Consider the following 16320-nt stretch of genomic DNA (forward strand, 5'->3'; position numbering starts at 1 on the left):
TGTCAGTTGACTATGTCCTAATGCATAATACTCATATTTATCTATACAGAGTAGAGTATATTTGTCAGCTTTTTGTTACTATAATGAAATACCTGGGCAAGCTTCTTAGGAAGGGAAGAAGTTGATTTTGGCTTATGATTCTGGAGTCCAAGATTGGGCAGACATTTGATTTGGCCTCCGATGAAGGTAGTGGGTGGCACATGCAGAGGAAGAATCATGTGGTGAACCAGGCAGCAGAGAGAAAGGATGGATCCCACATAGGCTTTTTTTTTTTTTTTTTTTTTTTTTTTGACAGAATTAGAGAGGGAGACAGAGAGAAAGGTCTTCCCTTCATTGGTTCACCCTCCAAATGGCTGCCACGGCCGGAGCTACGCTGATCCAAAGCCAGGAGCCAGGTGCTTCCTCCTGGTCTCCCATGCAGGTGCAGGGCCTGAGTACTTGGGCCATCCTCCACTGCACTCCCGGGCCACAGCAGAGAGCTGGCCTGGAAGAGGAGCAACCAGGACTAGAACCTGGTGCCCATATGGGATGCCGGCGGCACAGGCGGAGGATTAGCCAAGTGAGCCATGGTGCTGGCGGCCCCCCCCCCCCCCCCAGGCTTTCTAACCGACCCTCTCATGAAGATTTCATTCCAGCCAGGGGCACATTCCCAGTGGCCTAAGAATGTTCCACAAGGCCACTCCTAAACACCGTAATTTCATTAAATTTCTATTCTTTCGGTATCATTAACTTACATGACTTCAAGATTTAAATGTGTGCATGAGTTTGGGAACCAAATCATGTTCAAAGTATAGCACAGAGTCTGTGTTGTGGATATCATTTATAAATATTGATAATAGAGGATGTGCATAGTTACTAAAGAGTGGTACTAATTTCTGTGTTCATGGAAATAACCTTTTAAATTGTAAGCTAGTAAACATTACTTAAAGTTGGTAAGGAATTGCCTGTGTTTCTGAGTATTTTAGTAAAAGGCTTAAAAGTTTTATGAACTTACAAATGGCTGAACTGAGTGTAAAATAGTTGAAGAATTTAGAAGAATTAACTAGAAATAATGTACTTTCTAGTTAAACAACATTTATGGAACTCTTATTAACTATATGGCATTTTTCCAGATACTTTGTTTTAATTCATTTAATTCTGCAGTGTCAAAGATAAAGTGAAAACTGATTTTAAAAAGGTTAAGAATGAGAAAATAAACAAGTTTTGAGTGATGTTAATAGAAAATTTGTTACAATGTTAGCAACTAGTATAAACTTGGATGCTTTCATCATGTGGGTGCCCTTCATTGCATCTTATTCAAATATTCTGGTATTTAGAGACAACTCTTTTTTTAAGGGTTTATTTATTAATCTGAAAGCAGAGTTTTATGTTACAATGTTAGCAGCTAGTATAAACTTGAATGCTTTGTCATCATGTGGGTGCCTTTCATCACATCTTATTCAAATATTCTGGTATTCAGAGACAACTCTTTTTTTTTTTTAAGGGTTTATTTATTAATCTGAAAGCAGAGTTACAGAGAGAGAGAAGGAGAATTGGAGAGAGAGCTTCCATCTGCCGGTTAACTCCCCAACTGGCTGCGAAGGCCAGGGCTGAGGTGGATCAGAGCCAAAAGCTTCTTCCTTGTTTCCAGTGGGTACAGGGCCTAAGATTCTGGGCCATCTTCTGCTGCTTTCCCAGGCACATTAGCAGGGAGCTGGATCAGAAGTGGAACAGCTGGGATTCGAACCAGTGCCTGTGTGGGATGCTGGCACAGCAGCACCACAGTGGTAGCCCCCAAAGACACCTCTTATATCTGCCCTTGTCAGTAGCATTCAACAAGTTGTAGACAGAGACTTTTAGCTAGTTATTTTTTCTAAAACTTAAATGTTTAATAACCAGTTCTTAAGAGTTGTATAGTTGGTCCTGTAAGATGTTGGCATCTGAGGAAAATGATGTTGCGGATTTTGGTAAAATATGTTAATATTCAAACTGGATGCAATGCCATCATCCCCTAAAGGTGCCAGTTCAAGTCCTGGCTGCCCCATTTTCAATCTTCTCTGCTAATGGCCTGAGAAACCAGTGGAAGATGGCCCAAGTACTTGGGCCCCTGACACTCACTCAGGAGACCTGGATGAAGCTCCTGGCTCCTGGCTTTGGCCTGGCCTAGCCCTGGATGTTGTAGCCATCTGAGGAGTGAAGCAATACGTGGAAGATTCTCTCTCTCTCTTTCTCTCTGTTCCCACCTTCCCCCCGTAACTCTGCCTTTCAAATAAATAAATCATAAAATCTTTAAAAATATGTTAATATTCTATTCAGAACTACTGAAATACTTGCTTGAATAGTGTGACTGTGCTTTTTTGATTATTAGTGCAGTAGTAAGCAGCACTCAGGTGTTCTGGGAAGAGTTGGTATTCTGTAGTGCTGATGTGTTTTGAAATGAGAGGGAATTGGGACAGAGAATGAGCATAACACAGCAGAGTGCCCATTGGAAGCTTCTTGGCTTAAAATAAATATTTTGGGTATCAAGGATTCTTATGTATTTTTGCCCAGTAAATTCATCTGAGATTGTGTGGCTTAGGGCCTTCCTCTAATCTATCCCCTAAAACAGATTCCTGTGGAATGTGGAGATATTTTTCTTTTCTATATGTTATTAATTTGTTATTTTTTTTACAATATTTATAGACCAAGTGTTTCCTCTTATTTCTCTAGGGAGTTGGTGTCTCAGTTCATGGGCTTTTCCGAGTGGCTACTGAGAAGACTGTTTTTGCAATGCCAGAAACAGCAATAGGTAAAAACGAAATACCAGAAAATTTTCATAATTATGTTTAAAATTATCTTGTGATTCATTTCAGATTATGCCATTCTTGAAGGAATTATTGAAATGTTATGTGACATACAACAATGAAAGAACTGTAAAAAAGAAATTAAACAGGATATTGTTATTAGCTTATTAATTGTACCAGACTAACACATTGTTAATTTTAGATAAAAGATTAAGGGGAAATATTCTTGCATTTAGATTTATGATGGATTTTAATTTTGGCATATGATATGAGGCATAGATCAAAGGCATAGTATACTACTTTGCATATGGAAATTTAGCCATTTCAGCAGCAGTTATTGAAAAGGCTAATGTTGGCATAGCAGCTAAAGCCTCCACCTGCAGTGCTGGCATCCCATATGGGCACCTGGGTACTGGTTTGAGTCCCGGCTGCTCCAATTCTGATCCAGCTCTCTGCTATGGCTTGGGAAAGCAGTAGATGGCCCAAGTCCTTGGGCCCCTGCACTCGTGTGGGAGACCCGGAGGAAGCTCCAGGCTCCTGGCTTCAGATTGGTGCAGCTCCAGCTATTGCAGCCATCTGGGTAGTGAACCATTGGATGAAAGACTTTCTCTCTTCTCTCTCCTCTCTCTACCTCTCCCTCTCTGTAACTCTGCCTGTCAAATAAATAAATCTTTAAAAAAAAAAGGGGGGGGGCAGTGCTGCGGCTCACGAGGCTAATCCTCCACCTGTGGTGCCGGCACCCCAGGTTCTAGTCCCGGTTGGGGTGCTGGATTCTGTCCCGGTTGCTCCTCTTCCAGTCCAGCTCTCTGCTGTGGCCTGGGAAGGCAGTGGAGGATGGCCCAAGTCCTTGGGCCCTGCACCCGCATGGGAGACCAGGAGAAAACACCTGGCTCCTGGCTTTGGATCGGCACGGCACGCCAGCTGCAGCACACCTGCAGTAGCGGCCATTTGGGGGATGAACCAATGGAGGGAAGACCTTTCTCTCTGTCTCTCTCACTGTCTAACTCTGCCTGTCAAGAAAGAAAAAAAGAGGAACTCTTTTACTCCTGATTTAAAAAAAAATTATATATGAGAATAAAAAGTGGTCCCTCAGTAGTCTGGTGTATCTTCACTATGCATAATACATACAACATATAAAAATGTGTTAATTAACTTTTTATTGGCAAGGGTTCCAGTTATGACCAGGCTATTGGTAGTGAAGTTTTGGAGGAGTAAAAAAATTACAGATTACATTGGGATTTTCCAGTTTTGGTGGGTGCCAAAACCCATGTTGTTCAGGGGTCATCTGTATATGTTGATCCTGGTACCAGCACCACACTTCTTTGGTTCTTGTTGTTGTTGGTGTTTTGTTTTTTTTTTTTTTTTTTTTTTTTGACAGGCAGAGTGGACAGAGAGAGAGAGAGACACAGAGAGAAAGGTCTTCCTTTACCATTGGTTCACCCTCCAATGGCTGCTGCGGCCGGCGCACCGCGCTGATCTGAAGCCAGGAGCCAGATGCTTCTCCTGGTCCCCCATGCAGGTGCAGGGCGGGCCACAGCAGAGAGCTGGACTGGAAGAGGAGCAACCGGGACAGAATCCGGTGCCCTGACCGGGACTAGAACCCCGGGGTGCCGGCCCCACAGGTGGAGGATTAGCCTATTGAGCCGTGGCGTCGGCCTGGTTCTTGTTGTTTTATAATAAGCCATGAAGTCAGATAGTGATAAGTTTCCATCTTTGCTCCTTTTCTCCCTCAAGTTGTTTTGGTTGACTTGGTTCTTTTCTTTCTTAAAGGTGAATTTTATAGCGAGTTTGAAGATTTCAATAAAAACCCTCCTGGGATTTTGATTTTGATTGTTTAGAATCTAAATATAGGTGAATTTAAGGCATATTAACAATGTTGAATCTTCATGAGCAATATAGATTTCTCCATTTCACTTCTCAGGAAAATTTTGTGGTTTTCAGTGTATAGGTCTTCTTACACATATTTTTTCTGATTTATCTAAGTATTTCATACAGTTTGATTATAAGTGACTTTTTTTTGAAAAAGATTTATTTGAAATGCAGACTTAGTTGGAGGAGAGATCAATCCTCTGTTTGTTCATACCCCAAATAGCTGCAACAGCTGTGGCTGGGCCAGGCCATAGCCAGGAGCCAGGAGCTTCATCTCGATCTCCCAAGTAGTTGCAGAGGCACAAGGACTTGGGCCATCATCCATTGCTGTCCCAGGTGCAATTTCAGGGAGCTGGGGGAAATGAATGAGGCAGCAAAAGCTCAAACTAATGCCCATAATGGGATGCCAGTATTGCAGGCAATGGCATAACCCACTGCATCATGGCGCTGGCCCCACATTATAAATGACATTTAAAAACAATAGTTCTGATTATTACTGTGTGGAGACATTGTCACCAGTGTGGAGACATACCATTGACTCTTGTATTCCACAAACCTGGTAAACCCACTTATTGGTGTTGCTTTTTTTTCTAGATTTCATTAGATTTTCTAAGTAGATAATTATATAATTTACAAATAAGATCAGTTTAACATTTTCCTTTGTAATCTGCATTCTTTTGGTTTCTTTCTCTTGCCATATTACACTGGGTAGAACTTGTAAGACAAAGTTGAATAAAAGTAGTGAGAAGGGCCTGCACTGTGGCTTAGTCGGAAAAGCTGCAGCCTACAGTGCCAGCATCCCATATGGGAGCTGGTTCGAGTCGTGGCTGCTCCACTTCTGATTCAGCTCTCTGCTGTGGTCTGGAAAAGCAGTGGAAGATGGTCCAAGTCCTTGGGCCCCTGCACCCACATGGGAGACCTGGAATGAGCTCCTGGCTTTGGATTGGCCCAGCTCTGGCCATTGTGGCCCCCTGGGGAGTAAACTAGTAGATGGAGAACCTCTCTCTTTCTCTCTCTGCCTGTGCCTCTAACTCTGCCTTTCATATAAATAAATCTTAAAGGCAGAGTTCTTCCCGTCTTCTCAACCTTACATTGGGTCTTTCCCCAACAAGTATGATGTTAGGTAGAGGTATCCCATAGCTGCCCTTTATCAGGTGAGGATGTTTCCATTTATTTTTACATTGCTGCGGGTTTTTGTTTTTTTTTTTAATTAGGAATGCATTTTGGCTTGTCAAATGTGTTTTGCCTGCATCTATCATGGTGGTGATTGGTTTTTCTTTTTTAGTTAATGGTGAGTTCGTTTGGTTTTTCAACATTAAACCAGCCTTAAATTGCTAGGACAAATGTCACTCTGATATGATGTGTTGTCATTTTTATATGCTACTGAGTTTGATTTACTATAATTTAATTTGGAATTTTTGCACCTGTGTTAGTGAAGGATTTGGTCTGTGATTTTCTTGTAATGTCCTTGTTTTGGATATCAGGGTATTGCTGGTTTCATTTTCTGGAAAAGTTTGAGTGGAATCATGTTTTTCTATGAATGTTTAGTAGAATTCCTCAGTGAAGCTGTCTTAGTTCAAAGTTTCTTTATGGGAAAGCTTTAAATAAATTTGAACACTTTAAGAGTCAGAGAGATATTCAGGTTTTCTAATTCTTCTTGTACAACTTTGGTAGTTTTGGTCTTATGAGGAACTTGCCCAGTATATTAGCATAAATTTGTTCATAACAGTTTCTTATCTTTAACATCTGTTGAATGTACATTTGTCAATAAGCCTTTTTTTTTTTTTTTTTTTTTGACAGGCAGAGTGGACAGTGAGAGAGAGACAGAGAGAAAGGTTTTCCTTTGCCATTGGTTCACCCTCCAATGGCCGCCTGATCCAATGGCAGGAGCCAGGTACTTATCCTGGTCTCCCATGGGGTGCAGGGCCCAAGTACTTGGGCCATCCTCCACTGCACTCCCGGGCCACAGCAGAGAGCTGGCCTGGAAGAGGGGCAACCGGGACAGAATCCGGCGCCCCGACCGGGACTAGAACCCAGTGTGCCGGCGCCGCAAGGCGGAGGATTAGCCTAGTGAGCCGCGGCGCTGGCTGATTTCATTTATCTTAAGATCAAATGTTTGTTTTCATTTACTTTCTATATTGTTGATTTCTGCTGTACTACTTTTTACTTCTCTCTGAGAAGATGTCCTTTCAGCTGAAATTTGATTAGAAAAGAACCAGCTATATTAAGATCTGCAAGCATAATCTTAAGGCATTGACAAAAGTTTTAATTCAAAGACATTGAAGGAACAATGATCTTTTCTTGTTTAGAGAACTAAATGGAGGCAATTATGTCTAAATCAAGGGCAAGAGAGATATAATATGCTCTTGAAAAGGTACACAGGGACCTCTGGTAAAATGTTTGGATTTAAACCTAAGTATAATGGGAAGCTGTGTGAGTTTAAAGCAGGGAGTCACATGATCTGGTTTACATTTTAATCATTTTAATACCATCGTTCTGGTTGCTTTGAGGATAATAGATTGTAGGGGTGCCAGAAGTATAATTGGTCTAAAGCTGCACTGTCTAAAACTGTAGCCACTAGCCATGTGTGGCTATTTAACTTTAAATATAACTTACTTAAATCTAAGTAAAATAAATTCTGTTCCTCTGTAGCATCTGTCACATTTCAAGTGCTTACTACTTACATATGGCTAGTGGCTGTCTTATTGGACACACAAATTAAAGAGCATTTTCATCATTACAGAAAGTTTTGTTGAGCAGCACAGGTCTACAGAGAGGAGATTTTGGCTTGGGGTAGCGTGAAGATAGAGTTGAATTGAGAGACTAGTTTTGAAGAATGTTTTTGGATAACCTGGCTAGGTAATAAAACAATCAGGAATAACTCTTAAGTATTTAGCTTGTGCTACTAGTTGGATGAGGCTGATTAATGTAGGAATAATGTAGTTAGAGGAATGTGAGTTGAGACTTGTGTTTTTGGCATGTGCTGTGTGAGATGTTTATTATCCACAAGTTATGTCTTGAATACAAATCTAAAAGTACGGTATTCAAGGGAAAACTCATAACTGGGTTTGGGTGTGTCTCAGTGTACTGAGACGGGGTTGTTTTAACAGCAGAAATTTGTTAAATTTCTGGAGGCTCAAAGTTCAGGATGAAGGTGTCTGCAAGTTTGGTTTCTCCTAAGGCCTCTCTCTCTGGCTTTTAGACAGCTGCCTTCTTGCTGTATTCTCACATGGCCTTTTGTCTGTGCACGCATCCATTGTGGTATCCCTTTCTCTTCCTTTAAAGACGCGATTTCTGTTAGATTATCAACTAATTTAACCCTACTTACCTTTTTTAAAGACCCTGTCTTCAAATACAGTCACATTGGTAGTTAGTGATGTGAGGGACATGACCCCCAGCTGTGCTTGTTCCATGTTCTTGTCTTCATGTGAGAAAACAATTCAAGAAGGGGATGTAGATAGAGGTGAGCAGGGAAGCACAATTTATTTAAAGGGATAGTATGCACTCAGGAGTGCAGACAACGTCACAAGTTTGCCTCCACCAAAATTTGGGCCATCATTTTATAGAGTAAGGGGGTGGTGCCCTAATTGAATACTCAAAGGAGGTATGGTTTGAGGCAGGACTGCAACACACATGGTGATCCCCAGGAAAGTGTCATATCTGATGTGTGCTAGGTATTGAGGCTCAAGTGCGTGATGGATGGGGAATGGGTGTGTTGAGCCTGCAGCCAAATTGGATCAGTATGGAAGGGGGTAGGGCTTGGCTGGTGCATGGGGGGCTGTGGCACAGATGCCGCAGGCAGTCTCAGTTCCTCATCACCCATTAGCTACCTGCTTACATCATCAGGACTTCAGCATGTGAATTTTGGATGGACATAATACAGTCCATTTCAGAGAGTAATGATCATATAGATGTCATTTAAAGCTTTGGGAGCTAAGGAAAATGTGTATTTAGCAAAGAAGAAGTGACCAGCATCAAGCCTAGGCACAACAACATTTAGAGGTCAACCAAAAGAAGTGGAATCAGCAAGGGAGACTGCAAAGAGGCAAGAGGGATGAAGAGAATGTGGTGCCTTCAAAGTCGGGTGTGTTTCAGGATGGAGGGTGTTTTCCCTTGCGAAGAATGCTGCTGAGGCTCTAGGGCCAGAAAGAGGAGGTCGGGCAACTGAAAGACCACAGTAGCTGGAGTGAAGTGAGTTTGTAGCTAAGAGATGGGATTGAAAAAATGATCAGAGACCTTTGAGGACTTTGATCAAGCTATTTACTTTCATCTGGAGAAATGGGCTGCCATGGAAGGATTTTAAGCAGTGGAACACAAGACTCTGATTGGGATTTATTTTTTTAAGAAGATTGTTGTAGCCCTTGTCTTTGGAGAACCCTGTGGAGGAGCAGGAATCAGTGGCATGCAGTTACTAATGAGGGATAAGGGGTGAACAAGACAAGGTGTCCAGACTGGAAGGTGATAGGAGTGGGGGAGGTCATATGTTCAACTTCAGTTTTGTCTGGTTTGAGGAACTAAGAGAGATTTCTGTTCACAGTAACATGGTTTATTCTTTATAGGAACTTTTTGTCAAGTAGAATCAGGAAGAATTTGAGTGCTCGTGTTTTTACCTCAATTTCATTAAATGAAGCAACCTTAAATGAGATACATGAATCATAAAACTGGAAAGTCATACATCCCTATGCTTTCTGTCACTGTGGCAGCCCAGATTGAATTGGGGAGTACATTTATAGAAAAAGAGAGAGGGAAAAAGTTGTAATTAAGGAACTCTTAAACACCAAAACCATATTATAGTAGCACATGTTTTCATTTAAAAAATTTTTTTTATTTATTTATTTGAGAGGCAGAGTTACAGAGAGGGAGAGATAGAGAAAGGTTTTACATCAGCTGGTTCACTCCCCAAACAGCTGCAGCCGATCCAAAGCCAGGAACAAGGAGATGCCTCTGGGTCTCCCACATGGGGGCAGGGGTCCAAGCACTTGGGCCATCTTCTACTGCTTTTCCAGGCCATCAGCAGGGAGCTGGATCAGAAGTGGAGCAGCAGGGACATAAACCTGTGCCTATATGGGATGCTGGTGCCGCATGCAGGGGCTTAACCTACTACACCACATCATTGGCCCATGGCAATTATTTTTCTATAAACTACTTTCAGTTGTTGCTAGTAGAGAAGGAATTTTAAAAATACTGATGGTTAAGAAAAGAGTAAATGCAAGTGATTTTGTTAGGTATTAACTTGTTCATTTTAGGACTAAGGGTTATGCATCAATTTTTAAATATCTAGAGTATTAGATAATTGACTAAGCTTGGGAAATGATTTAAACATGAATCATGAATTTTCTCAGTGTGATAGCCCTTAGATTATGTATGTTTTTTCCTATGCGTATTTGTAAAGAAAATAGTTTTTCAATTTTACGAATTTTAGAGATTGTTAAAAAATAAATTAGTGATAAGAAAATTTAGATAGCCTTATTGAATTCTTCTGATATGCCAAAGATTGTGTCATCAAATATTTTATTGAATTGTATAGAAATAAGTTAATATTTTGATCACCCAGATTGGCACAATTTTTGCAAATCTTTTGTGATATTGATTGCAATGCATAGTACTTGATTATAACATTTGTAGTATAGATTCTAACTCCAAAGAGAAATTCCTGTATTATCTAAAGTAAAGAAGCTATATTCATCTTCCATTTGAGCATTGTTATCTCTTATTTATTACATTTCATTATAGGACTATTCCCTGATGTGGGTGGAGGTTATTTCTTGCCAAGACTTCAAGGAAAACTTGGATACTTCCTTGCTTTAACAGGATTCAGACTAAAAGGAAGAGACGTTTACAGAGCAGGAATTGCTACACATTTTGTAGATTCTGCAAAGGTAATTATTTTGATGTTTGTACTTTGTGTTGTTGGAACAAAAACACAAATTATGATATGGGGTGAGGGGTTAGATGGAGAGATAAGTGGGGATATATTAGAGTTTGTGTTGACTGCAATAACCACTATGCATGTGGCAATTTTACTTAAAATTAATTAAAAATAAAATATATAACCCAGATTGTTCTAATACCACACACAAGTGCTCGATAGCCAGAGGGAAACAAAGATGAATGACCCATTTCTCCTTAATTCTTCCACATTCATTTATTCTGCATAAGGCAACATTTGCTGTGGGGGTAATGTATGTGCATTCAACTTCAGTTACATTTTTTATTGTTATTCATCTGAAGACAGAGCATCATAATTTTAAGACAAAGGTTCTAAAAATGAGTATGAGTTTTTTTTAAAAATATTTTTATATTTTTGTGGAATTCCAATCTGTTTTCCTTTTTTTTCCTCTTTAGTTGAGAACATTAGAGGAAGATTTGTTAGCCTTGAAATCTCCTTCAAAAGAAAATATTGCAAATGTCTTAGAAACCTATCATACAGAGGTAATATTGTCCCTGTTCCAACATCAATATTTTAATTAATGGGGAAAGAGAAGTGATTGAAAAGTTAAATGTTGGTGAATAATATAGTTTGTGGATGTAGATAAATGCACTGAGTATTTATTCACTTTAAAGCTTGGAGGGCAGGCCAGTGCTTCCCATTTGTTAGGAAATGGCTTCTCTACTGCCAGCCACACAGCTGGTGGACTTCAGTGCATGGCCTTATGATCAGCCCTTGCAAAAGGCTTTTTACAACACAGTAAAACATTGCTGTAAATAAGGTTCGATGTTGAGACTATTTGTGGAACTGCTAAAATAGAACTCTGGTTTCTAGCTTTTTTTTTTTTTTTTAAGATTTTATTTTATTTGAAAGGTTATGGAGGGTGAGAGGAGAGACAGAAAGAGAGAACTTCCATCTGCTGGTTCACTCACCAAATGGCCACACCAGCCATGATTGGGCTAGGCCGAAGTCAGGAAGGAGGTTCACCTGGGTCTCCCACATGGGTGCAGGGCTCCAAGGACTTGGGCTATCTTCCGCTGCTTTCTCAGGCACGTTAGCAGGGAGCTGGACCAGAAGAGGAGCAGCTGGAACTTGAACCAGCAGCCATATAGGATGCCAGCACTGTAAATGGCAACTTAATACACTACACCACAGCACTGGCCCCAAAAAGAAAACGCTTGTAGATACTGACATTCATGAACCCCTTAATGACACATCCAAGTGTTTGTCTGATCATCTTATTCATAGAGTTGACAGTGCTATAATTACAACTGATATTAACACATAGTGTGTCCTAATTTTAGTGCTTCACACAGAAAAATAAGTTGTTCCCAGGCAAAAAAAAAAAAAAAAAAAAAAAAACAAAGGCAGGCACCAGAAGAAAAGCAGATAAGGCATAGAGAAGAAGGAGACAAAACACACACATACACACACACACACAAAAGAAAACAACAACCTATAATTGTTCTTTTCTCCAGATTAGAGGAAAATATTTTATCTATGAAACCACAACAGATGTTATAAAGAGAAAAATTTGAAAATTAAGAATATGTTAGCAAATATGAAAAAAGTAAAATTGATGGTTGAGGAAAACTCTAAGAGAAAGAAAAGGATAATGAGATGGAAAACAGAGAGAATGGAAAATTAGAGGTAGTATTCCAGGAGGACCAGTGTCAAATTATTAGCAATTCATAATGAGAAGATAGAGGGAAAGAAATACTTAGAGAAATAGCAGAGTTACCAAGGACTGAAGAACACAAGTGCAGATTGTACTTCATGCAGTGACTGGGAATACAGAGCATAGAATATTTCATACTTTTTTTTTAAAGATTTATTTGTTTATTTGAATGTCAGAGTTAGAGAAAGAGAGAGAGACAGACAGACAGACAGAAGTCTTCCATCTGCTCCTTCACTCCCCAGATGGCCATAATTGTCAGGAGGAAACCAGGAGCCAGGAGCTTCATCTGGGCCTCCCACATGGGTGGCAGGGGCCCAAACACATGGGCCATCTTTTTCTGCTTTTTCAGGCCATTAGCAGAGAGCTGGATCAGAAATGCAGCAGCTAAGACACAAACCAGTGCCCTGTGGGATGCTTGCATTGCAGGCTGCGATTTTACTTGCTATGCCACAAAGCTGGCCCCTCATCTGTTTTGTTGTGTTTTTGTTTTTAAAGATTTATTTTATTTATTTGAAAGTCAGAGTTACACCAGAGGGGAGAGATTGACCTTTCATCTACTGGTTCACTCCCTAAATGGCCACAATTGCCAGGGCTGGGCCAGCCCAAAGCCAGGAATCTGGAACTCACTCCATCCAAGTGTCCCACATGGGTGGTGAGGACCCAAGCACTTGGGACATCTGCTGCTGCTTTCCCAAGCACATTAGCAGTGAGGTTAATTGGAAGTGGGGCAGCCGGGACTTCAACTGGTACCTGGATACATGAGATGCCAGCATCCTAGGCAGCAGCTTAACTTGTCACAAGGCCAGTCCCCCCTCATCTGTATTTTGGGATCACTTGACAGTCTTTCATGTTGTCAAGTTGAGAAAATTTGGGGTGGATTATGGTATGTAGGAGTTGAAGGGCTTTACTAAAGAGTTATGTTAAATGTGTAATTAGTAATCTAGGGAAATTGTCTTGGATTATTCTGTTATTCAATATTTCTCTGTGCTCTCCATGAATATGTTGACTCCATTTTGAACAAATTGATTTGAAACCAAGGCAGATTGATTAGTTAAAAAAAAATGAGAATACAGCTCTGAGTCTAGAGTGATCTGTTTAATGGTAACAATGTGAAATATCCTAAAGAAAAGTGAAAATCTTGTACTTGTAGTCTGAAGTACTAAGTTAATAGTACTGGGTGAGACAAATGTAGCCAACAGAGCACAGGTTTAAAAAAACAAAACAAAACAACAAAAAGCAGTTTTAATTGATTGGAACTCAGTATAAATCAGCCACATAACAGACCTACCTTGACAGTAATCCAGAGTTAATCCTGTTAGTAAAAGTATTATAGGGGCTGGTGCTGTGGCATAATGGGAAAAGCTGCAGCCTGAAGTGCCTACATCACATATGGGCACTGGTTCGAGTTCCGGCTGCTCTACTTCCAATCCAGTTCTCTGCTGTGGCCTGGAAAAGCAGTAGAAGGTGGCTCAAGTCCTTGGGCCCCTGCACCCACACGAGAGACCCGGATCAGCTCAGCTCTGGCTGCTGTGGCCATCTGGGGAGTTAACCAGTGGATGGAAGACCTCTCTCTCTCTTTCTCTGTTTCTGCATTCAAATAAATAAATCTTTAAAAATATTATATACAAAATAAACAAACACATGTGAAGCCCTGTTGTATTTTCCTATGATCCAGCCATACCTGCTGCTAAAGTATGTGCTACAGACTTTAGGAATGACTTTAGAGTTTGGTGCTGAGGCACAGGGGGTTAAACTGCACTTGCCACACTGGCATCCTATATTGGAGCACCACTTTGAGTCCTGGTTCCTCTGCTGCTGATCCAGCTCCCTGCTAATGTGCTTGGGAAGCAATACTTGGACCTTTGCCATTCACATGGGAGACCTGGATGGAGTTCAAGGCTCCTGGCTTCAGCCTGAACAGTCCTAGCTGTTTGTGGCCATTTTGGGAGTGAACGAACGGATGGAAAATCTTTTTCCCTTTGTCTCTCTGTCACTCTGCTTACAAACAAACAAAATAACCCTGATAAACTAAAACTTGTCCATGTGAAGGACGTGGATTGAGGGGACACAAAACTGTGCCGTGTGAAATAATTTAAGTGAAAGAGAGATGGACTGTAAGATTTTGTGAAAGAGAGCAGATTTTTGTCCACAACTGAAGCAATAAAAATCAGGCACTTGTGAGCTCCTTCTTGAGGTGCTGTTTTCTGTCTCTTGGGGTCAGAGCTACAAGGATTCCAGGGATTTAGTTGAGAATTTTTAGATGGAAATTTGGGCAGAATCAAATCTTAGATCCCTTACAATCCCTAGATTTGTAGATACATTTTAGTAATAATGTATCATATGTAATGAAATAAAAGTAAAAGGACATTTTTACCTTTGACATGTCTGAGAGCAAGTCTAGAGTACTACATACTGAATTTGAGCATATGGTTGTATTTATGAGACTGTGAGATGTAATTTGGCCAAAAATGATGATCTGTCATGAAGTATGTAATTAAGTATGATGAAATTTTTTAAGAATTTAAAAAAGATCTCAGGTACTTCAAATTGAATAAAAGATTTTTCTTTTTAAACAGTCGAAGACTGATCAAGACAAGCCGTTTATACTTGAGGAACACATGGACAAAATAAACAGGTATTAAAAAGAGATCTCAATTATATCCATTACTTTGAAAAGACTTTATGAAATTGAATTTGCTAACATTATAATTACATTGTGTTTGAAATGTATCAAATCCTGAGATCAGATAGCATAGTGTTTCTATTTTCCCTTACCTTAAAGTAGCTCCTTGCCTACTCTTTCAAAAAGAAATAAATTCAATGTATTTAAGTAATCTACCATGTTAATTCATTTAAGTGCAAAAAATCTTTGTCTTGTTTTCTTTGTTTTTGGTGAGGAAGAAAGGTTAGAAAATAGTAATTGAATTAACTTACTTTTTTATCTTTGTAAGGTCATTGTGTCTGAAATTGTTATCAAGCCAATCAGCAAAAGGTTTTGGGAAGTGACTTGATAAACTGACAGCCTTCTTAAAGAAATAAGAGGAGAAAAACTATTGGAAAATAATCATCTCTACATTTTAAAAGCATCCATTTTTCACAGTTGAGACATTTATTTGTGTATAAGTATAACAGATGAAACAAAGCAGAAATGGAAAATTTTGGTTTTATTTTGCATTAGTGAGGGTAGTCTATAAACAGTTAGCCAGGATAGTAATATTCAAGTTCTTCATCCTGTAAAACAGGTTGGCAAGGTCTTTGTTTTGAAATGGGGAGGAGGGAAGCCTATGCTCAAATATGTGTGTGTCTTAGAGGCAGTTATTTGCATGTTGGCGACATCATGTGTTTCCTTTGTTATAGGTGGTTTTCAGCCAGTACTGTGGAACAGATTACTGAAAATCTGCGGCAAGATGGCTCACCTTTTGCCTTAGAGCAGTTGAAGGTAATATACTGAACCTGAGTGTGGTGTAGTATTACAACAGAGAAACTTCTCTGAGGGGTATCAGTGCTTCCTGGTAGTGACATATCCCACCGTATGTTAGAAAGGAGTTCCACTAAACCTTGACCTAAACGCAAGTTTCCTATCTACTTGCTGGATGTCAAGGGCAAAATCAAATTGGTTGTGTTACTCAGCTTTTCATTACTATGACTATAAAATATCTGAGAGTAGCTACTAGGAAGGAAAATTTATTTTGGCTCACAGTTTTGGGGATTCACAAGTCTGAGATTTGACAACCCTATGAATCTTGAGTATGATGAGCCTGGAGGCTGGATGTGGAAGAGCATGTGGGGAGGAACGGTCACATAGCAGAAGCCAGGAAGCAGAGGCAGGGATTGTGCTTGTTCCCCAAGTGCATTTATCTCTTGTAAAAAAGCCTTTGTGAGACTGTTATGTCAGCATCCCAGTCTAATCACCTCCCAAAGGTTCCACCCTGAGACACCACAATTGGATCAAGGCTTCACCCTATCAGCACCATCAATCGATGACTTTGGGACTTTACATCTGCATGAGTTGGGTGAGCCAAATCCTGTTCACTCCATAGCACTGGTTTTCTGTCCTTTGACAGAGAAGGTCTTTCGTAAGC

At 40.2% G+C, this 16320-nt stretch overlaps 1 protein-coding gene and 1 pseudogene across 1 annotated transcript in view; both read left to right on the plus strand.

The window, feature by feature from the left end:
* The window catches only part of HIBCH (3-hydroxyisobutyryl-CoA hydrolase), a 104756-nt gene that overhangs the window by 51227 nt on the left and 37209 nt on the right, over positions 1-16320 (plus strand). The window contains exons 7-11 of the mRNA XM_002712340.5: positions 2689-2767; positions 10365-10510; positions 10977-11063; positions 14815-14873; positions 15596-15677. Of these exons, the coding sequence (XP_002712386.2) occupies positions 2689-2767; positions 10365-10510; positions 10977-11063; positions 14815-14873; positions 15596-15677 (453 nt within the window). The remainder of the gene's footprint in view (positions 1-2688; positions 2768-10364; positions 10511-10976; positions 11064-14814; positions 14874-15595; positions 15678-16320) is intronic.
* LOC127491909 (small nucleolar RNA SNORA31) lies at positions 9242-9360 on the plus strand (annotated as a pseudogene).

The sequence above is a fragment of the Oryctolagus cuniculus genome, chromosome 3, assembly GCF_964237555.1.
Source record: "Oryctolagus cuniculus chromosome 3, mOryCun1.1, whole genome shotgun sequence".
NCBI lineage: Eukaryota > Metazoa > Chordata > Mammalia > Lagomorpha > Leporidae > Oryctolagus > Oryctolagus cuniculus.